The sequence below is a fragment of the Ursus maritimus genome, unplaced genomic scaffold, assembly GCF_017311325.1.
Source record: "Ursus maritimus isolate PB19 unplaced genomic scaffold, ASM1731132v1 scaffold_2, whole genome shotgun sequence".
NCBI classification, from domain to species: Eukaryota; Metazoa; Chordata; class Mammalia; order Carnivora; family Ursidae; genus Ursus; species Ursus maritimus.
The window spans coordinates 16661539-16685516 of record NW_024424452.1 but is presented as its reverse complement, the minus strand read 5'-3'; the positions used below and the strand labels follow the sequence as shown (position 1 = coordinate 16685516).

General features: G+C 52.8%; 1 protein-coding gene across 1 annotated transcript; it reads left to right on the top strand.

The window, feature by feature from the left end:
* Nucleotides 1-511: 511 nt before the first annotated feature.
* FBRS (fibrosin) lies at nt 512-11901 on the top strand. The gene is made up of 18 exons (XM_040635066.1): nt 512-982; nt 1272-1451; nt 2195-2230; nt 2351-2380; nt 3424-3472; nt 3564-3864; nt 5252-5553; nt 5765-5970; nt 6086-6130; nt 6348-6443; nt 6687-6755; nt 7554-7583; nt 7963-8034; nt 8347-8467; nt 8573-8653; nt 9604-9687; nt 9805-10012; nt 10100-11901. Exons 1-18 carry the CDS (start codon nt 527-529, stop codon nt 10674-10676), a joined length of 2943 nt encoding a protein of 980 aa, XP_040491000.1. The 5' UTR covers nt 512-526; the 3' UTR covers nt 10677-11901.
* The last annotated feature ends 12077 nt before the right edge of the window (nt 11902-23978 follow it).

The following is a 23978-nucleotide window of genomic DNA, read 5'->3' as shown; positions in this document are numbered from 1 at the left end:
CTTAAAGGGGCGGCCTGCTGTTTGGAGGACCCTGGACTCCTTAAAGGGGTGGCCTCTTTTAGCCGGAGGACTCGAGACACTTTTAAAGGGGAGGTCTGCGTTTCGGGGCGAGCTTTCGGTCCCTTTTAAAGGGGTGGCCCTTCCTCTTCCTCGGGGAGACTTGTCTCGACCCCTGGCAGGGGGCGGCCACCGCACTAGGCCGGCTGGACACCATCGGGTTGTCTTAAAGGGGTCAGGGGCTGGACAGCTTGAGGCCTCGCCTTAAAGGGACGGCCGCCCCGTTTTCGCCGTCTCGGCCCCGCCGGCCCCACAGGGGGGGCCCTCGGGCTTGTCGCCCCGGGGGCGGCGCCGGCTCCCCGGGCCTTGGCCTTGGGGCAAGCTCGGGGCCAGTAGATCCTGCTTTAAAGGGGAAGCCGTGGCCTTTTCGTCCCTGTGCAGCCGCCAGCGCCGCGCCTGCGACCCCGGGCCTGCGGACAGGCCGCTTCGGGCCCCGCCGCCTCCGGATGCGGCGCTGAGGGCGGTCGCCATGGAGACGGCAGCGGCCGCGGCTCCGGGCCCGGGCTGGGCCGCGGAGGGGGAGCGGCGGCGGCGGCGCTGCTCGCGCCGAGACCGAGACCGGGAGCAGCGGCGCCGCCGAGGTCCCGGCGGCGACGCGCCCCGGGCCCTGTTGGCCGCCCCGCGCGGCTCCTCGTCCTCCTCGTCGCCGCCACCGCCCGCCAGGCCTTGGTCGTCAGCTTCGTCCGGAGAGCGGCCCGGAGGCCCGAGACGACGGCGGCCCCGTCCCAGGCCTCGGCCCCCGCGACCCCGAGCTCGGAAGCGGCCTGCCGGCTCGGGCAGCCGCGGGGAGGAAGAGGAGGAGGAGGAGGAGGGGGGCGCAGACGACGGGGAGGCCGAGGAGGAGCCTGAGGAAGAGGAAGAAGAGGAGGAGGACTTGATCGATGGCTTCGCCATCGCCAGCTTCGCCAGCCTTGAGGCCTTGCAGGTGGGGCCTGATGGAGCTGGGGACCTTTGGGGGCTTCAGAGGGGCAGAGAGAAGGGTATGGTGCCTGGAGTGGGTGGAGTTGAGGGGGGAATGCTGGCACCCCAAACCAGAGCAACCGGCTCCTCTGGCCAGGCCTCTGCCCCACCCTGGGGTGGGAGGAGGTAGAGTTAGTCTCCAGGGACCAGCCAGGTTACCCGGCCTGAAAGCCACTTTGGTAGCCTGGTCACCCCTAGAGAGGTCGGGAGCTTTCCTTTCTCCATCTACTTTGGTCCCACCTCCTCCTCCACAGAAGGATGCATCTCTTCAGCCTCCAGAGCGACTGGAACATCGGCTGAAGCATTCTGGGAAGCGGAAGAGGGGGGGTTCCAGTGGGGCCACTGGGGAGCCAGGGGACAGCTCTGATCGGGAGCCTGGCCGGCCCTCTGGGGATAGGGCCCGAAAATGGCCCAATAAGCGGAGAAGGAAAGAGGTGAGCTTGTCATAGATCCTTGTCCTTTAAAACTCTGGACAGAATGCCCTTCACGTAGACTTGTTTTCCATCAGCAATGCTATTGCCTATCATAAACAGTGATTTTACTCTCTAATGGCAGAAAAGGCAGAGCAAATTTGAGCCCTCGCTCCTCAATCCAGGTCTGACAGAGACATGCCCACAGTCAGGCTTTTCTGCTTTTGGCTGGCCATGTCTATTTCAAACGTGTTGATTATTCAGAGATGTATCAAAAAGACTTAATGGAATCCTAAATGAATTAGATATGGTCTCAGATCTCTCCAGGCAATAGCGGTCTAGCAAGAAAGAAACAATCGGTGCAAATACCTAGATCAAAACCTGAGAAGCTACGGAAGGCAGAGATCTGGGAGAGATGCTACAGAAACCCACATGAGGAAGCCACTCATTCTGCCTGGGGGATGGGAGGAGGTTGTGGTTAGGGAAAGCCCCCTAGGATGTCTTAGTCAAGCCGTGAAGGATAGTCATAAGTTTGCTAAGAGGAGAAACGGGCAAAGTTGTTTTGAGCAAAAGCACAGAGATGTGAGAATATATTCAGAAAAGGGTGAGAGCACTGGGAACAGGGGTGGGCCATAGCAGGAGAAGAAGCTAGAAAGAGACTGAGGGTGCGTTGTGAGGGACCTTCAGTTCCTTGCTGGGGAGTTTAGACTTTATCCAAGGGCCTCACCAGTCAGCCTTCCTTACCTCTGGACTCTGGTCTTTCTCAGGCCTCCTCCCGTCATTCTCTGGAAGCTGGATACATAGTAAGTGCTCTCCACCTGTACTGGCCCCTCCCCTCTCAATTCCTCTCTGAAAGTCCCCTCTCTCCCTTGGGCCCCACTCTTCTTCCCTCTTGTGACACCTCTGTCTTTCCTTTTCCCCAGTGTGATGCAGAAAGCGATCTGGACGAGAGGGTGAGTAGGGCTAGAACTTGTTGGGTGGGCAGTGTCCTAAGAGGTCTCCTACGTGCAGCAGACAGAGCCTCCCCTTGAGTGGGGAGCATAGGTTAGGGCGAGCCATGATTGGACTGGGGGGAGCATATTGAATGGCTAAATGACTTTTTTTCTTTGGTAACTAGAACTAAGTTGACCAAAGACTAGAAAGCCTATGCCTTGGTGTACCATCTTTTCCAAAGCCCTTGGAGATACCAGTGGTTCTCCGCAGGAAATTCGGGGTGGCTGTCAAACTGAGCTGCTCATTCCTGCTAGCTGTTAGTGTGCTCTCACAGATTAGAATCTGAGCAGAGACCATGATTGTGGCAGCGAGGACACTAAACCATTGTGGTCAGTGTAAGAACATGTCTTATGAAGTTCTATTTCAGTTTATTATTGGATCAGATTTGCTTGTTTTGAAATAACGTATTCTAGCAGCTCCTGCTTAACTCCTGTAACTAAATTTGTATTCTCTGTTGTGTGTCTTGTTTTAGTTTAAAAAGTTGGCTGGACAGGGACTGTGGTGAACCAGAGTTCTTGTCTGTCTAAAGGAGGTGACCACTGTCTAGTCCTAGCTGATTGTTGCCATGCAAGAGTAGGAGCCAATTCTTAAGAGAACCTGCAACTCTGAGTTTTTATGAGGAACTCCTGGATTTGTAAATAGCGGCAATTAGTTTAAAAGGTTTTTGCTGACACTTGTGGGCCAAACAAATCTGTAAGTCAGGTAGGCGTGTGGGCCAGCAGTTGTAAGTGACATTTTGGCTTTGATGTGGCTACTTCTCTGTTACATAAGTGCTGCCTCAGTTCAGTCCTCCTGGCCTATCAAATTCTCAGGCTCAGCTATTCTATCCTTTGCCCCAAGCATAGGCCCCCTGGAGCCCACAGTCTTTGCTGGATTTCAGCTCAGCTCCTGGAATAGACTTGCCACACTGCCACTTCCTAGCAGGCTCTGGGGGCTGTTAGCCTTCCTGGGTGAGAGCCTCGCCTGACCAGAACCTGACCCTGTCCCTACCCTTCTTCCCCAGGTCTCCGATGATGACCTCGACCCATCCTTTACTGTCTCAACCAGCAAAGGTCGGTCTCAAGGGCTGGGGCTGGAGACAAGGGAGGGAAATTGGGTGAGTATGGGCCTCAACTGAATATGTCTGCTGTCCTGTCCTCACAGCCTCGGGCCCCCACGGCGCCTTCAATGGGAACTGTGAAGCAAAACTCTCCGTAGTCCCTAAAGTGTCGGGTCTGGAGCGGAGCCAGGAACAGCCCCCAGGGCCCGACCCGCTGCTAGTGCCTTTCCCCCCGAAGGAACCACCGCCTCCACCGGCCCCTCGGCCTCCTGTCTCACCCCCTGCACCCCTGCCGGCCGCCCCCAGTCTGCCACCCCCACCCCAGCCCCAGCTGCAGCTTCGGGTCTCGCCCTTCGGCCTCCGCACTTCTCCCTATGGCAGCAGCCTGGACCTCAGCACTGGCAGGTGAGTGGTCCAGGGGTTTGGTCTGGTCTGGAAGGACCTGGTCACTTTGGCGCCAACCCCTGCATTCTGTGGTTGGGACATGGGATGGTACCTGTGGGATGTGACTTGAAAAAAGGATTCTGAGGCTGAAAAGCTTGAGAGACACTGGGTGAAACAAACGTAAAGTGATTACTTGCTCGCAGGACTTACCAGAACCGTTTCACCCGACATTCCCGCTCAGGGAAGTCCACTTTGTGCTGTTTCCCGACTTTATGTGCTGCTGAGACCTTTGCGCAAGGCACATCTGCTAGGAACAGTGTTCTTCGGAACATACTTTGGGAAATGCTGACATGATGATGAAGGGTGCTGGCTTTGGTGTCAGACCTGGTTCAAATTCTTGCTCGGCCACTTCCGGTGGCTGTGTGACTTTGGACAAGTCACTTAATCTCTCTGAGCCTCAATTTCCTCTTTCTGTACAAAAGAAATGGTACTGGTACCTTTATCCTGGTAAAGCTGTCGAGAGGATCGATGACGAGGTCATGCAGTGTTTCCCAAAGCGTGCACGTGCATCGTTAGCGATACGCAAGATAATTTCAGCGGTTACGGGGGCAGATTTGTGTAGCTGTTAACGGGCTGTAGAAAAACACGATTAGTACCTCAACCCTTTGACTTCACACGTATTGCTCGGGCGAGGCTAAGTCAAAAAGCAAGAAACGGAGTTAAGTGAAAGAAAGAAGGAAACGGTACAGGTGGTTCCGCGGCTGCGGCAGCAGTCGGGAAGGTGGTGTGACGTGGCGGAGATGTGGATTAGCGTGTCAGGCAGGCGCCAGCACTTGGCCTCCCGTAAGTGCTCGCTGAAGGGTAAGATCGCTGATGCCATTACTATTACCGGTGCCGTCTCTATTATTGCCATCGTTACCGTCCTCGTTCTTGTTCTTGAGAAAACTAAGGCTCAGAGAGGGGCAGTGACTTGCTCAAGGTCACCCAGGGTGTTAATGGAGAGATGGGCCTAGAATTCAGGTCGCCTGACTCCTAGGCCAGGCCAGCGAGGTGCTGCTTCCACTGTCTTAGGGTGGGAACCCAGGTGGCCCGTTGTGATGAAGCGTCCAAGTGAGTGGCGTGTTTCGTGCTGCGGTTGAGTCAGGAAAGGGCAAGTCATGTGGCCAGAGACGTCCGAGGCAGCTGTGTGGAAGAGACCTGGAGAGGGAGAGAGAGGGGGTTGCCGGGTGTGGGGGGTACCTCCGCCTGAGGATGGGCTCCCTGGGCGGGGGTGGGGGTCCTGGGGGCCAGGTTCTACCACCTTCCACGTTGGAGAACCAGGGTCAAGGTATCGCCCAGGCTTCTGACCCCCTCCCGTCAGAGCTGGCACCTCCCAACCCCTCACTCATCTCCCCACTTCTCTCCCCAGCTCTTCACGGCCGCCCCCCAAGGCCCCGGCCCCTCCCGTGGCTCAGCCTCCCCCCTCATCATCCTCTTCGTCCTCTTCCTCCTCATCTGCCTCCTCCTCGTCCGCGCAGCTCACCCACCGGCCCCCGACGCCCTCACTGCCCCTGCCTTTGTCCACCCACAGCTTTCCCCCTCCCGGGCTGCGGCCCCCCCCACCACCCCACCACCCCTCCTTGTTCTCCCCTGGCCCCACCCTGCCCCCACCCCCACCCCTGCTGCAGGTGCCAGGGCACCCTGGGGCCTCAGCTGCTAACGCCCTTTCTGGTGAGTTTGGGGTCCTGGCCGGGGGTGGGTGGCGGGGGGCCATGGCCCCGGGCTTGGGCCCAGTCGGCTTTGGGGCATCTGGACCTCAACAGACATCAGGGCTTGAGGAGGGAGTGGCTCAAGGCCAGAAGGGAAGGCCAGTCACCCGGGCCCAAGGAGGCTGACCTGGTGGCGACAGACGTTAAAGCCTTCTCCCCCTCCCCTCCCACAGAGCAGGACCTGATCGGCCAGGACCTGAACTCTCGCTACCTGAATGCCCAGGGTGGCCCCGAGGTGGTGGGGGCAGGGGGCTCGGCCCGGCCCCTGGCCTTCCAGTTCCACCAGCACAACCACCAGCACCAGCACACCCACCAGCACACCCACCAGCACTTCACCCCTTATCCCCCGGGCCTGCTGCCACCTCATGGCCCCCACATGGTGAGCTCCTCATTGGGCCGGTGATGAGGCCCAGAGACTTGGGGGGAGGGTGTGGCTTCCAGGGGAAGGTCCTGGGTCCCTGGCTGGCAGCTTACTCTTCCCTTCTCTTCCCTAGTTTGAGAAATATCCAGGAAAGATGGAAGGCCTTTTCCGGCATAATGTGAGTGTGTGTGTGTGTGGTGTGGCGTGTGGGCACGGATGCACCAATGTGTGTGGCCCTGACCGTTGGGGTCCAGTCTTCAGCTTCAGAAGCAAGAGCCTTGAGCCTGGGAGAGCTCCCTGGGGGGTTTTAGGGTGGAGGCCCGAGGATTGATGGGCAGACCAGACATGGGCTGCACCTCCACCCCCAGCTTGGACCAGTCCCCTTCTCTCCACAGCCGTACACGGCCTTCCCTCCCGCTGTGCCCGGCCTACCTCCGGGCCTCCCGCCGGCTGTCTCCTTTGGCTCCCTGCAGGGGGCCTTCCAGCCCAAGGTGAGCTCCCAATCCAAACACCACCACCTCCCACCCCCTACAAACCCAGACACCCCCCTCCCCCCAGATCCACATGCCTTCTTCCGTTCCCCAAAGCCATGCCCATTCTCCTGCCCTCCCCTTGTGGCCCCAGCTTTCTTCAGAGCCATGCTCCCTCCCTGTCCCAGCCCCCAGCTCGGTTCGAGACCCCTTTTATGCCTGGTGCCAGTTCTCCTGACTGATCCCTCCACTCCCCTTTCCCAGAGCACGAACCCCGAGCTGCCACCACGACTGGGGCCAGTGCCAAGCGGGCTTCCCCAAAAGGGGACACAGGTGAGGGGGGCTGAGGCAGGTCCTGGGGGAACCAGAGTATCTGTTGAGGGAAGACAGGGTTGATTGAGATCGAACCACTGATCCTTCCCTTTAATGTACGGTCAGGGGTATCCCTGAGAATCTGATGAGAGGGAATTTCTGTAAATGACAAGGTTTCCCAGGCATGAAGAATAGGAATTTCATGAAGTTGCCCCAGAAATAAGATTACTAGGACAGTGGTTTTTGTACGAGTTTTCAAATTTTTTAAGTTACAAAACCTTTTTTTTTTTTTTAAATGACATCATACCAGGAAGTCCTGTCCATAAAACAATGAAAAGATAAGCTGCCCTTTTGTGAAGTGGCACAGGGAGCAGCCTTCGAGCCTGTGGCCCTGGGAACATCGGGAAAAGCACAGGATGTATTTCCTAAAGGGGAGACTAGACCAGATACCTTGCAGTGTTTTCTAGCAGCAGTAAAGGATTTTTTTTTGTGGAGAAATCTTAAGCAGAGCCTCATGACACAAAGCTGTTAATAGGATAGCTTCTCTGGTTGAGAAACCCGTCCTGCCTGCCCGCTAACCCACTCCCCAGTCTTCTAAGCAGGGCACGTCCTTGGGGCCTGGTTCAGGAACTTAGTGCTGGAAGGGAGATGCCCAGAGCAGGAGACATGGGGAAAGGAGTCTCGCCAGGAGCAGGAAAGGTGTGAGGGAGCCACACAAGGTCTCCAGTGTTTGGGTGGGGATTAGGGACTGTGGAGGTGAGGTGCCCAGGGCAGTAAACAGGTCCGAATCGCCGCCAATGTCTGCTTTGCCATCCCCAGATCCCCGACCATTTCCGGCCACCTTTGAGGGTGAGTTTGGTGAGGCCCTCAGGCTGCATGAGGCTGGGGGCTGGTGTCAGGGTGTTTGGCTGAGGGCGGGTCTTGCTTGGGAATGAGCGAGAAGCCCAAGACGTGGAGGCAGCCAGATGTGGCACGACAGAAAGGGCACGGCTTATATGCCACAGGCTTGGGTTCCGACGTAACTGGCTGTGGGACCTTGGGCAAGACCGTTTATCTCTCTGAGCCTCAGTTTCCTAGGCCGTGACATGAACCTAGTCATCCCTCAGTTGTAGGGATGATGAGTGGGGATGTTGTGTGGAAAGGCTGGGCCGAGGACCAGGCCTGGAGTGGGCGACGAGTGAACGTTCTTTCCCTCCCTTTCCCTTTGGTTGTCCTTCTGGGGCGGCAGAAGCCAGGGAAGTGGTGCGCCATGCACGTGCGTGTGGCTTACATGATCCTGAGACACCAGGAAAAGATGAAGGTACTGGGGCTGGAGGGCTGGGGCGAGCGGGCTGGCCTGAGCCCTGGGCCTCTGCCTTTGGCAGAGCTTGGCCGAATCTTGGCCAGAAACATCCCCTCCTGTCCCCAGTCACTGCCTGAGCACTTTCAGTTAGCACTAGGTTCTCTGGCTAATCAGAGGGGGTGGTCCAAGAAGGCTGGGAGAGAGGCGGAGGCTAGGCACCCAAGCCCCATCTTGGCGCCAGCCAGCCCTTGGAGGGGACCTAGGGGTGGAGAGCAAGAGCGGGACCTCACCTGGCTCCTCACTCACCGCCCCTCTCCCTGTCCCATGCAGGGCGACTCCCACAAGCTTGACTTTCGGAACGACCTCCTGCCCTGCCTTCCGGGGCCCTATGGGGCCCTGCCCCCTGGGCAGGAGCTCTCCCACCCGGCCGCCTCCCTCTTCACTGCGACTGGTGAGTCTGGCCAGCCCTCTCGGGGCCTGAGGTTCCCTGACTATAGCCCAAGGCCCACCTTGCGCCCACTCAGCCTCACCAGAATCTCCCACCTCTCTGCCCCAGGTGCCGTCCACGCTGCAGCCAACCCTTTCACGGCAGCTCCCGGGGCCCACGGACCCTTTCTGAGCCCCAGCACCCACATTGGTAAGAGCCAAGGGCATGATGGGCAACCCCAGCCTGGTCCCTGACTTTCAGAAGTTCTGCAGCGGGGGATGGAAATTAGACCTGAGAGGCAGCTGGAATGGGGGTAGGCCTGGTGCCACTTGGTTTGTGACCTTGGACGAGTTACTCTAACCCCTCTGAGCCTTGATCTCCTCACCTATGACGTGGGCTAGAGCAGGGCAGCGTGATTGCCGGGCTCGGCCGGCTCGGATGCTGTCTCTGGAATAGCCGGTGGTCGGGGGAGTGCGCCACCTGGGAGAGGAGGATGGAGGAAGGCTGTGCGGGCACCGGCTCCTAGTAGTCTCGGCGGGCTTTGTGGGGCGATTTCACCTGGGTCTGGGTAGACAGGAGGGCCTCGAGCCTGATGGCATAGGGGACGGTGTTCCTGGAAGAGGAAGGCGTGAGGTGTTCCCGCAGTGGCGTGGGTTAGTTGTTCGGACCGGCTGTGCGCATGAGCGTAGGGTTGGGTCGGGAAGGGCCCTGCATGTCAGGTGGGAGGAGGCCAGCAGAGGTCTTCAGGCGAACGGCTTGCTGTAGAGCTGGTCCGGGTGGCTGGTACGGGGATTGTGGGGTGAGGGCTTGATCTCTCGAGCCAGAAGGCCCTGGGTTGGGGGTACCACTTACTGGCTAGATGACCGACCGACCGTTGGCAAGTCACTTCACCTCTCTGAGCCTGTTTCGTCATCTTTAAGTGGGAGTGGTCCTGTCTGCCCCGTGGGGCTTGTCGTTTGTCAGGTTCCGCAACACGATGCATGTCAAAGCTCAGTGTCTTGCGAGGCCCAGGGACGTGCTCAGCACCCTGGTGTTAAAACCAAGAGCCAGCGGCCGAGGGCTCCCGGGCCTGCGCGCTGAGCTGCCTCTTCCCTGCCAGTCTCGGCGCCCGCTCAGAGCCGGCTGCCCAGCGCTCTGACCGGCCCCCTTTTCTCCCGCAGATCCCTTTGGGCGTCCCACAAGCTTCGCCTCCTTGGCTGCCCTCTCCAACGGGGCCTTTGGAGGCCTGGGCAGCCCTACATTCAGTGAGTGCCTGGGGGGCCGGGCGGGCGGGCGGCTGTGGCAGGGGGCTGGGAGGTCCCCGAGTGGGGCCCTCCTCCTCCTCGTGGCTCCTGTCACCCTCTGCTTCACCCTCTGTCTAGACTCCGGCGCCGTCTTTGCCCAGAAAGAAAGCCCAGGGGCCCCACCAGCCTTCGCCTCCCCCCCAGACCCATGGGGCCGCCTGCACCGCAGTCCTCTGGCCTTTCCTGCCTGGGTCCGGCCCCCTGAGGCCGCGCGGACGCCGGGCTCAGACAAGGAGCGGCCTGCGGAGCGGAGGGAGCCCTCGATCCCCAAGGAGGAGAAAGACAGGTGGGCCTCCCCGCTGCCCGCGCTGCCTGCGCCCGGCGCCGCCCGCAGCCTGCTCGGACCGCTGCAGGCCCTCCGTTCTCTCCCCAGGGACCTCCCCTTCTCCCGGCCCCAGCTCCGAGTGTCTCCCGCTACTCCCAAGGCCCGGGCTGGCGAGGAGGGGGCCAGGCCGGCCAAGGAATCCGTGCGGGTGAAGGAGGAGCGGAAGGAGGAGGCCGCTGCCGCCGCCGCCGCCGCTGCCGCCGCTGCCGCCGCCGCCGCCGCCGCCGCCACCGGGCCCCAGGGCCTTCACCTGCTGTTCGAGAGGCCCCGGCCACCCCCCTTCCTGGGCCCTAGCCCCCCAGAGCGCTGCGCTGGCTTCCTGGAGCCGAGCTGGTTGGCAGGGCCCCCTCGCCTGGCCAGGCCGCCCCGCTTCTACGAGGCCGGCGAGGAGCTGACTGGACCCGGGGCCGTGGCCGCCGCCCGCCTCTACGGTCTGGAGCCCGCCCACCCCCTGCTCTACAGCCGCCTGGCGCCGCCGCCGCCGCCCACCGCGGCCCCGGGCACCCCCCACCTTCTCAGCAAGACCCCCCCGGGAGCCCTTCTGGGGGCACCGCCTCCACTCGTGCCCGCCCCCCGGCCGAGTTCCCCACCTAGGGCCCCCGGCCCCGCGCGGGCTGACAGGTGAGGGGAGGGGAGGGGCGGGGGCCAAGCTCCATCCCCCCTTTCCTTTTGACAAGGTCCTAGAGCTGAGGTTTCAAGCCAGGGCTGGAGGGCAAAGGTCATGACCTCACCAGCCACCTCTGAGGTCATGGAACCTGGGAGCAGAAGCCCCAACCCCCACAAGATCAAGTGTCAGATGGACCCTGGGGTCACTGGGAGGGTAGAGGTCACAAGCCTCTAGAGAGAGGGGTGTGTGTGTGAGAGTGTGTGTGTGTGTGTATGTGTGTACATGAGAGGTGAGAGTGGGGGTCATTTCAGAGGTCATAGCTCATGATCTCCTGAGGTACACCATCGCCCCCTCTGAGGGCCCCTAGGCCCTTGGCCTGCCTCCCCAAGGGCTCACTAAGCCAGAGGCCAAAGTGCCCCCCCTCCCCTTCACCTACCACCCAAGTCCTCATGCCCTCTCAGGGCTGGGGGAGGAGGGGCTAACGGAAGGGGGGTTCCATGTACATATTTATCTCCCCTTCCACATAGCCCCCCAGACCTTTTGTACATTTTTACAGGGGTGCCCCTCCCAATAATCCCCCTTCCTGGTTAATTAAATCCTCAGACTGGTGCTGTGTTCCTAGCCTCTGGCCTCTCTGTGGGGGGGAGGGGGGATTGTAGAGGGAAGAGCTGGGAGGGGACAGGCAGGAACCCAGGGCTTATCCCAGGGAATATGGAGTCAGCAGGAGACAGAGCAACAGGGGAAGGGACCTGGGTACCTAGGCTGGAAAGAAGGGCAAATGCTTCCTGCTTGGCTGACAGCCCAGGTCCCCCCCCCCCCTTGTTCCTGTTACCTCTGTGTGCCACCATCCCCAAAAGGCTCAATCTCTAAGCTTCAGACTCCACCTCTTAGTGGCTCAGTCCCCCTACTCCATTTCCAAGTGCCCCCAGGACTCCTGGGCCCTGCCCTCCAGAACCCTGTTCCCCAGAACCCTGCCCTAGGCCGGGGGGGTGGGCAGAGAAGGTCACCACGTACCACACACCAAAGAAGGGGGTCGGCCCGGGGGTGGGCCACACAGGCAGCTTCTTCAGCAGCCTCTCGGCGGCAGTCCCAGCCTTCCCAAAGCAGCAGGCGCCCCCAGGCTGGGGCCCAACCTAGAAGGCAGGGGTCAGTTTAACAAAAACATAACGACTTTTTTCCCCGGTGGGGCTTATTCTGTAACATGACTTGCGGATATTTATATAAAAATGAGTGTTACAATGAGGCCCCTTGGCTGCTCTTTCAGTGTGTGTGGGTCATGGGGGGCAGGGACGGGAGGGGGATTGGGTCAGGGAGGGATGAGAGAGGACAATACTACCCACGTCCCCATGAAGGGTCCCCCTCCCTCCCACCTGGGAGAGCTATTCTGTTCCTTGCGGATGGGTGGCTTGGAGCATGGGGCGTTGAGGTTTTTCACAGTTTCTACAACCCAGGAGTACATATTATACAAGATTCACGTAACACAGAAGGATAGCAACACTGAATTTCCCATTTACCTGCCAACCCATGCTAATTTCCTGAGGTCACCGCTCCCTCATTTGGTATATGCTCTTCAGGCCCGGCTCTGTGTGTCTGCCTACCCATGTGTTCCCGCGTAGTTCTGTGAGAAAAGATCTACAATTTTTTTCGAAACTTGGTTTTTCTTTTTTATATGGTCACTATAAAATGAACACAAGTGTATACTGCAAAGGGAAAGTGCCTTGTAATCTCGTCCCTCAGAGGCGACCACTTCTAATTGTCAGGAGTATCTTCCCTCCAGTTATTTTTCTAGCTGTAGGCTTCAAATACTGTGAAAACAGTGGGATCCTGTGAGATGTACGATTTTGCAACTACCTTTTTACACTTCACGTTATTTTTTGACGTGATCATTAAAAACCAAGGGACTGAACTGAGCTGGAGCCAGCCACCCAGAATTGTCGTGTTCCACTGTACCCGGCAACCTCAGGAAAGATGGCGGCCAACATTGTCTGCTACCGCTACATATGCCCAAGGCTTCCAGGGAAGGCTCAAGCCTAGACTGTTGCAACAGAAATCTGAGACGGTTGACCAGAAGGACATGGCAGTCCTTGGTTTCAGCTTTTTCAGAAAAATCTAAAAATCTTTGGACACTATACCTGCTTTCTCTATGGCTGCCCCTTGAGACGGGGCATGATCTCTCCAGATTGCCACTGTCTCCACTCTTGTCTAGGAAGGAGCCATTGTCACTGTCGAGGTACCTCCCTGGTCCTCCTACATATCTGGGTGTGGAACTCTCAGAAGAATACTTCTAGATACGCATATCCAACTTCTCCTAGGTCCCCGCAAAAGTAACTTAGGTACCCAGTCATCTCCTAGATCTGATGCTGTGCCCCTGAGCCTGAGGCATTTCCATCTCTGTTATCAGCACCCAAGTTGGAAAGCTCCCTCCCTTGATTCATGGTCCGAACTGCCTTTTATTCTTTCTACCACCATTGATCATCCCAGCCACAGATACAGAGGTAAACAGAACAAAAAATGCCAGCTCTCCTGGAGCTTACACACAGGTCCTCGGAGGAAAAAGAGCACATGCCCCCAAAAGGAAAAGAGGGTGAAGGGCAGGAATCCCCAGGGCTGGCCTCCTGGGGCCTGTGCTCGGAACCACTACGCTCCATTGATTCATCTCTGCATGATCTGATCTGAACCCAGGAGCTCCTCAGGCAGAGGTAAAAGAGGAATCCAGAAAGACTGAATGCCAGGGTAAAGCAAAACAAAACCAAAATCATTTCACCATCGTGAGGCTGCTGTTTGGAAATACGTTTTTTTGTTTTGAATTAACTCAGAAGTGTAGCTATGTAATCTTAAGCAATGTGCTTATTTCTGGGCCATGGTTTATTTGTAGAAGGGGGGGTAATTTGAAGATCGAATTGACTCACTAAATGATTCGGGAATGGGGCAGCACCCCATCTAGCAAATGGAGAGGTGCTCCTTAAATGGAGGGTGTTTAAACAACTTCACCGAGATACAATTCACATACCAGAGCATTCACCCAGTCTTCTGTGACTGGCTTCTTTCACTGAACATAAGCATTCAAGGTGCGACCACTGTAGCTTGCATCAGTCCTGCACTCCTTTTTACTGCCAAACAATACTCCATTATATGGATCCATTCTTCAGTGGACGGACATTGAAGTTGTTTCTTTTTTTAAAAAGGCTTTTATTTCTTTATTTTGAGAGCGGAGGAGAGAGAAGGTGTGTGGCGGGGAGAGCAGAGGGAGGGGGGAAGCAGACTCGGGTGAGCGCAGATCCGGACGGGGGAGGGCGGGGGGCTGGATCCCACCACCCCGAGATCATGACCTGAGCCTAAACCAAGACACGCAACCCACTGAGCCACCCGGGCACCCCAGTTGTTTCTTTTAACCATTATGAATAATGCTGCTGTGAATATCCACGTACAAGTTTTGTATGAATACATTTTTAATTCTCTTAGGTATACACCTTGGGTTGGAATTGTTGGGGCATATGGTAACTCTTATGTTTAGCATTTTGGGGAACTACCAACTAGTTTCCAAAGTGGCTGCACTACTTTATTTTTTTTAAGATTTTATTTATTTGGGGGGCGCCTGGGTGGCATAGCGGTTAAGCGTCTGCCTTCGGCTCAGGGCGTGATCCCGGCGTTATGGGATCGAGCCCCACATCAGGCTCCTCCGCTATGAGCCTGCTTCTTCCTCTCCCACTCCCCCTGCTTGTGTTCCCTCTCTTGCTGGCTGTCTCTATCTCTGTCAAATAAATAAATAAAAATCTTTAAAAAAAAAAGATTTTATTTATTTGGGGCACCTGGGTGGCTCAGTCGGTGAAGCGTCTGCCTTCAGCGCAGGTCATGGTCCCAGGGTCCTGGGATCGAGCCCGGTGTCTGGCTCACTGCTCAGCAGGATGTCTGCTTCTCCTTCTCCCTCTGCCCCTCCCCGCCTCGTTTGTGCACGTGCACTCTCTCAAATAAATACATAAAAATCTTTTTTAAAAAAGATCTTAAAAAGAGTTTTAATCTTTTTAAAAAAGATTGTAATGTATTTATTTGACAGAGAGAGAGAGCACAAGCATGGGGAGCTGAGGCCAAGGGAGAGGGAGAAGCAGGATCCCCCCTGAGCAGGGAGCCCGATGTGGGGCTCGGTCCCAGGACCCTGGGATCATGACCTGAGCCGAAGGCAGACGCTTCACCGACTGAGCCACCCAGGCGCCCCTCGGTAATGTTTTTCTGATTTGAAATTTTAAGAAGCAGATCTTGGAGCTCAATTAAGGAGAACGGCTTACTTACCTGCAGTTTCTTGGGCAGGCACATTTTTCAAAACAGACTTTGAGGAGAGGAGCATCTGTCTAGGGGCAGAAGGAGCCGGAGCCAGTGAAGAACGCAGGTGTAGAGCCTTCCTCATCAGACAGATCAGAGCTTGAGTCTGGCCTCCACCAACCAGCTCTGTGACTTTGGTCTGTAGCCTGTTTCCCCTTTCCAAAGAAAATGACGAGCCCAGCCCACAGATTCACTGTGGCCGGTACGTGGAGTAATGCAGGTAGACGGTACTGAGCACAGAATTGAGTACACAGTGGACATTCACCAAATGAGTGTTACTTTTTTTTTTTAAGATTTTATTTATTTATTTGACAGAAAGAGAGACAGCCAGCGACAGAGGGAACACAAGCGGGGGAGTGGGAGAGGAAGCAGCAGGCTCCCAGCAGAGGAGCCCGATGCGGGGCTCGATCCCAGGACTCCGGGATCACGCCCTGAGCGGAAGGCAGACGCTTAACAACTGAGCCACCCAGGCGCCCCGCGAGTGTTGTTACTGATTGCAGTGGGAAAGACTATAAACAGGTCCCCTATTTCAAAACGGGTAGGTTGAAGTTCAGAGAACTTTATACGATGTATGGAGTTAGGAGAAGAAAGGAGACATACACACTGGGGGAGGAGATTAAAAAAATAAACTTGATTATTATTAAAACAGTTTTAGATGTACAAAAAAGTTGGCAAAGATCGTAAGAGAGTACAGAGACTTCCTGTATGCCCCGAACTCAGTTTCCGGTATTAACACTACTAACATCTCATATTTGTTATAATTAGTCAATCAGTATTGATGCATTATTGACTTAAGTCCATACTTTATTCAGATTTCCTTGGTTTGTTTTTTTTTAAGATTTGTTAGAGAGAGAGAGAAATGAGTGCATCAGCCGGAGGGGCAGAAGGAGAGAGAACCTCAAGCAGATTCCACGCTGAGCATGGAGCCCGACACAGGGCTCGAACTCACGACCCTGAGATCATGACCTGAGCCAAAAACCAAGAGTCGGATGGTCAATGGATTTCGCCACCCAGGTGCCCCCAGACTTCCTTAGTTTTACCTAATGTCCTTTGCCTGTTTCAGGATCCCACAAAGACACCACATTACGCTCAGTCATCCTGTCTCCGTAGGCTCCTTTTGACCAGGACTTTTCTAGACGTTCCTTGTTTTTGCTGATCTTGAGTTTTGAGGAGTATTGGTCAGGTATTTTAGAAAATGTCCCTTATTTAGGATTCATATGGTGTTTTTCTTAGGATGAGACTAGAGTTATGTATGGGCTTGGGGAGGAAGCAGAGGTGAAGTGCTGTTTCCATCGCCTTGAATCATGCCTTCAAGAAGACCCATCCTGGGGCTAAGGCAGTGCCGGCCAGCCTCCACTTACTCTTTCCCCCTTCTTTGCATATTCTGCTCTTTGGAAGGAACTCACTCTGCAGCCTAGACTGTGGGAGTTGGGAAATTATGCTCCGCCTCCTTGGGGGCGGAGTATCCACTTAAATTACTTGGAATTCTGTATGGGAAATTTGTCTCCTCTACCTTTCTTTATTTATTCAATCGTTTATTTATATTATGATGGATTCATGGGTATTTCTTTTCTACTTTAGGTTATACCCCAGGACTATTTTATATATGGCTCCCCAGTTTTCAGTTGGCTCCTGTGTCCCTTTCATTGTGGGTTTTTGGTGTTTTTTTGTGTTTTGTTTTGTTTTCTTTAGCAGACGCTGACTTTTTTTTTTTTTTTTTTACTGTTTATCCTTTTGTATCTTTCCGTTTTTGTCTCATGTGCATGTATTATCTGTTCTTAAAAGTTAAAAGCTGCCAGTGTACTTGACATAAAAAGTTTGTAGCTTATAAAAGAAGGTAGACTGGGGTGCCTGGCTGGTTCAGTCAAAAGAGCATGCACTCTTGATCTTGGGGTATGAGTTTGAGACCCACGTTGGGTGTCGAGATTACTTAAATAAAATATGATTTAAATTTTTTTTACTTTTTAAAACATTTTATTTAAATTTTAAAAAATTTTTAAAAAGAAGGTAGAGTAAAAAGTCTCCTTCCTTCCCCCGATCGCTCCAGCCTTGCTCCATTTCAGCTTTCATGAGATACCAACATGAGATACCATGTTGATTTCTTGTTTATTTCTCCAGAACAACTCTTTCTTTCTTTCTTCTTTCAAACAAATATTTACATATAGTACAGGCTGTTCTGTATACTGTTTTTCTCAAGTAACCATCTCTTGCGGGTTACAGCATGCCTTTGTAAGGCTATACCATAATGTATTTAAACCACTCTCCGTGAGTGGACCTTTATGTTCTTTCCAAAGTCTTTTACTAGAACAAGGAGTGCTGCAGTGGCTACCCACCTCTTTTGGATACCTGAGCCGATAAATCCGGAGGATACATTTCTAGGCAGAGAATTGCTGAGTCGAAGAGTATATGCGTTCAAGATTTAGATGCTGCAAAATTGCCCTGCACAAACCTTGTGCCAATTGCCAATTTCCAGTCTCACCAACAACGTAAGGGAGGACCTGTTTGCCCACACCCTTGCTAACACGGAGAACTAACAAGTTTTTTGATCTTCGCCAATCCCACGGGTGAAAGATGGTGACTCGAAGAAGTTTGAATCTGCATTTCTTTTATTAGGAGTGAAGCTCATCATCTTGCTGGAAGGTTAAAAATCCTTCATGTTTTCGTTTTCCAGGTTTTGCCTTTTCAAAGGGCTACCTCTTCCCCTCTCCCCCTGCTCTTTGGTTTTTAGGTGTTTTGTTTTGTTTTTTAAGATTTATTTATTTATTTGAGAGAGAGCGAAAGAGCAGAAAGCACACACAGAGGGAGAGGGAGAAGCAGGCTCCCCGCAGAGCAGGGAACCTGATGGGGGGGCTCGATCTCAGGACCCCGGGATCATGACCTGAGCCAAAGGCAGACGCTTAACCGACTGAGCCACCCAGGCTCTTTGGGTTTTTTATAACTTTTGTTTTGTGCCTCAGTGAAAGCTACTCGTTCATTTCTTCCATTAACAAATATTTATTTACCTACTGCATATCAGACTCTGATTTAGCAATGTGATAGTGACCAGAAAGGGCAAAGATACTTTCCTCTGGGCGATTAAAATTCTAGAGGGGGTAGACAGAGAGGAAAGGAACAAATACATGTTGGTTGGCGATACCTGTTACGGAGAAAAAGTAGGGTATGGGCTAGAACGTTCCGGCGTGCTGTTTTCTATAGGTGGATTCAAGAGGGTTTCTCTGAGCGATGCTAAGGGAGAAGAGATGGGAATAAAGTGAGAAAAGGAAGCATGCAGTCGTCTGGGAGGGGCGTGCTTTCCGGCAGAGAGAGCAGCAGTGCGAAGCCCCTGAGGTGGGAACATGCTGGGTGAGCTGGGGGGTCAGCCAGAGGGCCAGCGTGGCTGGAGCTGAGTCAGCGAGAGGCAGAGGGTTGGGAGATGAGGTTTGAGAGGTAAGTGGAGACCACATCATGCAGGGCCTTGCAGGCCTTCATAAGGACTTTGGCTTCTACTCTGAGTGAGGTGCTAGCCATTGCAAAGTTTGTTTATTTTGGCTGTACCTTTTATTTTATTTCCGTTTTTGGAGAGTTTTGGAGCAGAGGAATGGCATTATCCAATTTAGCTTTTTAAAGCACCGTACAGGGCGCCTGGGTGGCTCTGTTGGTTGAGCCTCTGCCTTCGGCTCAGGTCATGATCTCAGGGTCCTGGGATCCAGTCCTGCATCAGGCTCTCTGCTCAGTGGGAAGCCTGCTTCTCCCTCTCACTCCCCCTCTGTACACACACACACACACTCTCTCTCTCTCTCTCTCTCTCTCAAATAAATAAATAAAATCTTAAAAAAAAAATAAAGGACCATATAATAGCACGATCTAGGAATTGAGACATTACCATACACGTGTCACTGGGGGCATTTCCCATCATCAGCCTGTTCAACTGGAATATTTAGGAGCCCGGCCCGCTTTAAGCAAGTCCAATGTGTGACGTTTCTGATGCACCTGATTTTCTCTAAGGGACCGGGCAGTCATTGCCATGGTCATGGGCTCAGTTTGGCAGATCCCAAGCCTCTAGTCCCTCTAGTCTCTAGGATGACAAAGAAGCCTACCCTTTTTCCCACCGGAAGGAATCATCTCCCCAAAGCTCAGCAACCACATTCTAGAAGCGTCTCCTGCTGACATCTTCATACAAAGCCATAAATATGTGTGTTCAAGAATGTTCCCACAACTAGGTAGATGGTAATAGCTGCACAACCTTGTGAATATACCAAACTTGCCTGAATTGTAGACTTTAAAGCGTTGGAATTTATGATATATGAATTGTAATTCAATAATAACAATAGAAACAACAAGGGATGTTTTCAGAAACCCCGTTCATCATGGCACAAAGATCGGAAACAACCCGAATGTCTATCCACGGGGATCTGTTAAATACACTTGTAGGGTCATCAACGGGTGAACATGGAGAAGTTAAGAAGAATGAGGTGTGTCTGCATTTGCAGATGTGGGAGACAGAGAAAGCTCTCCGTGATGGTCTGTTAAGTTTTAGAAAAATGAAGGTGAGGGGGGCGCCTGGGTGGCACAGCGGTTAAGCGTCTGCCTTCGGCTCAGGGCGTGATCCCGGCGTTCTGGGATCGAGCCCCGCATCAGGCTCCTCCGCTATGAGCCTGCTTCTTCCTCTCCCACTCCCCCTGCTTGTGTTCCCTCTCTCGCTGGCTGTCTCTATCTCTGTCGAATAAATAAAATAAAATCTTAAAAAAAAGAAAAGAAAAGAAAATGAAGGTGAGGAACTGAGCGTGTAGCATACTACCATTTGTAAGAGAAGAGTATGTACACGTACACAGAAAATACTTCTAGAAAGGTCGTTGAGAATTTCTTAACAGGAACTTTTAGGGAGTGGAGATAGGGTTTTACCTTCACTGACACTTTCTACCCTCTCTACTTTTATTCACTTTTAAAAAGACTTTTATTCACTTATTAGACAGAGAGAGCGAGATAGCACAAGCAGGGGGAGCAGCAGAGGGGGAGGGAGAAGCAGGCTCCCCACTGAGCAGGGAGCCAGAGGTGGGGCTCGATCCCAGGACCCTGGGACACGACCTGAGCTGAAAGCAGATGCTTCACCGACTGAGCCACCCAGGAGCCCCTACTTTTATTCATTTTTTTAGAAAGATTTTATTTTTATTTAATCTCTACACCTAACATGGGGCTCAAACTTACAACCCCGAGATCAAGAGTCACACACTCCCCCAACTGAGCCAGCTAGGTGCCCCTACCCTCTCCAATATTTTTTTAAAGATTTTCTTTATTTATTTGACAGAGATAGAGACAGCCAGCGAGAGAGGGAACACAAGCAGGGGGAGTGGGAGAGGAAGAAGCAGGCTTATAGCGGAAGAGCCTGATGTGGGGCTCGATCCCATAACGCCAGGATCACGCCCTGAGCCAAAGGCAGACACTTAACTGCTGTGCCACCCAGGCGCCCCACCCTCTCCAATTTTAAAAAACACATATGTTGGGGCACCTGGATGGCTCGGTTGGTTAGACATCTGCCTTTGGTCATGATCTCAGGGTCCTAGGATGGAGCCCTGCATCCGCATCGGGCTCCTTGCTCAGTGGGGAGCCTGCTTCTCCTTCTCCCTCTGCCTACTGCTCCCCCTGCCTGTGTTCTCTCTCTTTATCAAATAAATAAAATCTTTAAAAAAATACATGTTTGCGTATAACTTTTAAGCAAATATGCATTTTAATTATCACAAGAAATATCAAAAATGCAAAAATAAAGAATCGGGGAGAGGAACGCTTCCGGCAGAGGGAGCAGCGGTGCCCGGTCGCTGGGGTGGAAATGTGCTGGGTGGGCTGGGGGATCAGCCAGGGGCCGTGTGTGGCTGTTGCTGGCTACTGATCAAAGAACAGACTGTGACGAGCACTTGTGGGGCATTTTCTATATGCCTGGCATTTTGTTGTGGGGCAGTGGTGAGTAAGACTGAGGTAGTTTCCCCATTCCTCCCAACTCCCAGAGTTGGTGGGAGGCCCCGGGTCTTGGAGGGAGTCCTCTCTTGCCTTCTTTCACCCCCTCCCACCTCTTCTCCAGGACCCATCAAGTCCAGAGTAGGCAATGACCCTCGAGCAGAGGACTTCACCTTCCTCAACCTTAGCTGCCCATCCGCAAAATGGGAATAACGATAAAGCCTAGCTTGGTGGAATTATCGCGAGAATTATCGGTGCTCTAAAAGTAGTTTGAATTACTGCGAATATTATTAGCCTGCCTCCAGCACTGCCTGCTTGGGCCGCCTATTGAATAATAAGAGTATAATTATTCTCACAATCATACAGAGAGACGGGCGGGGCTGGGATGACTATGCCCATTTTGTACGTAAGTACAATGAGGCACCAAGATGAAAGGGGCTTTCGAACTTAGTGGAAAATTCAAGATGGGCAGAATTTAGGGTTGTACAAAATACGAATTTGAATCCCTGCTTTACAGCCTACTTGCTTTGTGATTTTAGGGTAGTTAGCTCTCTGAGTCTGAGAGTGAACCATACTTGTCAGAAAGGGACCAGGCCTCAGCCCTCACAGGACTTCAAGGATTAAAAGCTGCTGGAAAAGAAAAAGGCCTCCCATAGTGCTTGGAGCCTGGCAGCTGCCCAGAAAATAGCTGCTATTAGGGTAATTATTCTGTAAATATTCTGAATGATAATAATATTTATGGACCAAGGTGTCGCCTGTGTTCGGTGCTGAGGTCAGAGGAGAGACCAGGTCTTGCCTGGTCTCTAACTCTCTCCCTAAGACCAGCTCCTGCCCTCCCGAGCCCCACTGGGAATGAGGCGGAGAGGCCCTCGGTGATGCAAATGACTGTTGACTTTTCATTAACAAAACAATGAGCTCGTTGACGCCTGCGGTGGAAATGTTTAAAACTTTGAAAAGGAGAAAAATCGGTTCACAAGTGTTTGTTGATATCCTCACACCCTGCTTTACTGGTCAATCAACATTTCCCAAGGCCTGCGGGACAACCCCAGGTTGGCCACCTGTTGAGGTCTCTAAAACGCTGCGTGAACTGGGGCCTTACAGTGTTTTAGGCTGAAGGATGCTAATCGCTCAGGGCTGGGCTGGGGCGGGCTTTGATGAAATGTGTATGCAGAGCCTGGGACCAGTTAGAAACAAAGCAATTTTTCAATCAGTTTATTTTGCCCCAAACCGCCCCCAGCCCACCCTTAACTTCAGGAGGACGCGGACCACCCCCTTTGGGGATCACGGAGCCGCTGTCAGTCTCCTGGGGAAGACATGGGGGAGGAACATGGTGAGGAGTAAGGAATGAGGACACCTAGAGCCATCAAGCTGGGTACAGAACAGGCTGGTTAGGTAAGACAGAGAGATAAAAAAAAAAAATACTGTTTTTCAAATATGTGAAGATATTCACTAAAGTGTATCCACTAAAATATTGTTTCTAGAACCTAGAGAATGAAAACAATTCCAGTGTCCAAAATAAGAGACAGATTAAATACATCATTTGACATTCACACAATGACTGGACCAATATGGCTTTTTAAAATAGGAAGTAGATCCTAACATGAAGACCTGGGCTAATCTGCAAGATTTCTTATTCATAAGTAAGCGGAGATATGTCACGTTCATGGAAAGGAAGACTGAGGGTTGTAAAGATACAGTTTTCTCCAGATTGATCGGTAAGAGTCAATACAATGCTAATAAAACTTACAACAGGATTTTTTAAAATGAAACTCAACAAGTCAATTAAAAAAATATATAGGGAGGGGGTGCCTGGCTGGCCCCGTCAGAAGAGCATGTGCCTCTTGATGTCGGGGTTGTGAGTTTGAGCCCCATGTTGGGTATAGAGATTAATTAAATAAGGAAACTTTTAATATATATATAGGGGGGCATGGATGGCTCAGTCAGTTAAGCGTCTGCTTTTGGCTCAGGTCATGATCCCAGGGTCCTGGGATCGAGCCCTGGTGTCCAGCTCCCTGCTCAGCAGGGAGTCTGCTTCTCCCCCTGCCCCTCACCCCTTCATGCTCTCCCTCTTTCTCGCTCTACTCTCTCTCTCTCAAATAAATAAATAAAATCTAAAAAAAAAAAAAAAGAAGGAATCACCAAAACCAGCTCAGGAATATAAAAAGTTCTGATAAATGACAGGGGTGGCAGGACACATCAAAGGGGGGACTGTTTGATGAGTGGAACTATAACAAAAATTGTCATCCACATGGGAAAAAATACAGTTAGATCATTGCCTCACACGATCCACAAAACCCAGCTCCAGATGTAAGAACTTATTATCAAAAGCAAAACTTTAAAACTTTTAGAAGAAAATCTAAAGGAATTTCTTTCTGGACTTGGGGTAACAAAGAATCTCTCTCTTTTTAAAGATTGTATTTATTTACTTATTTTAAAGTTTTTATTTTTTAAATTTTAAAAATTTTATTTATTTATTTATTTATTTATTTATTTATTTATTTATTTTTACAGAGGGAGAGAGTGTGAGCAGGGAGGGGCAGAGGGAGAAGGAAAGAGAATCTCAAGCCAGGCTCCACACTTAGCACAGAGCCTGATGCAGGGCTTGATCCTACGACCTTGCGATCACGACCTGAGCCGAAATCAAGAGTCAGACGTTCAACTGACTGAGCCACCCAGATGCCCCTTAAAGATTTTATTTTGTTTTAATTTTATTTATTTATTTGACAGAGATAGAGACAGCCATCGAGAGAGGGAACCCAAGCAAGAGGAGTGGAAGAGGAAGAAGCAGGCTCCCAGCAGAGGAGCCCGATGTGGGGCTCGATCCCAGAACGCCGGGATCACGCCCTGAGCTGAAGGCAGACGCTTAACGACTGAGCCACCCAGGCGCCCCTTAAAGATTTTATTTTTAAGTAATCTCTACACCCAACGTGGGGCTCAAACTTACAACCCCAAGATCGAGAGTCACACACTCCACTGACTAAGCCAGCCAGGGGCCCCACAAAGAATCTCTTAATTAAACAAAACAGAAAAGAGTAATCATAAAAGAAAATATTAATACATGGTTAGATATTTTAA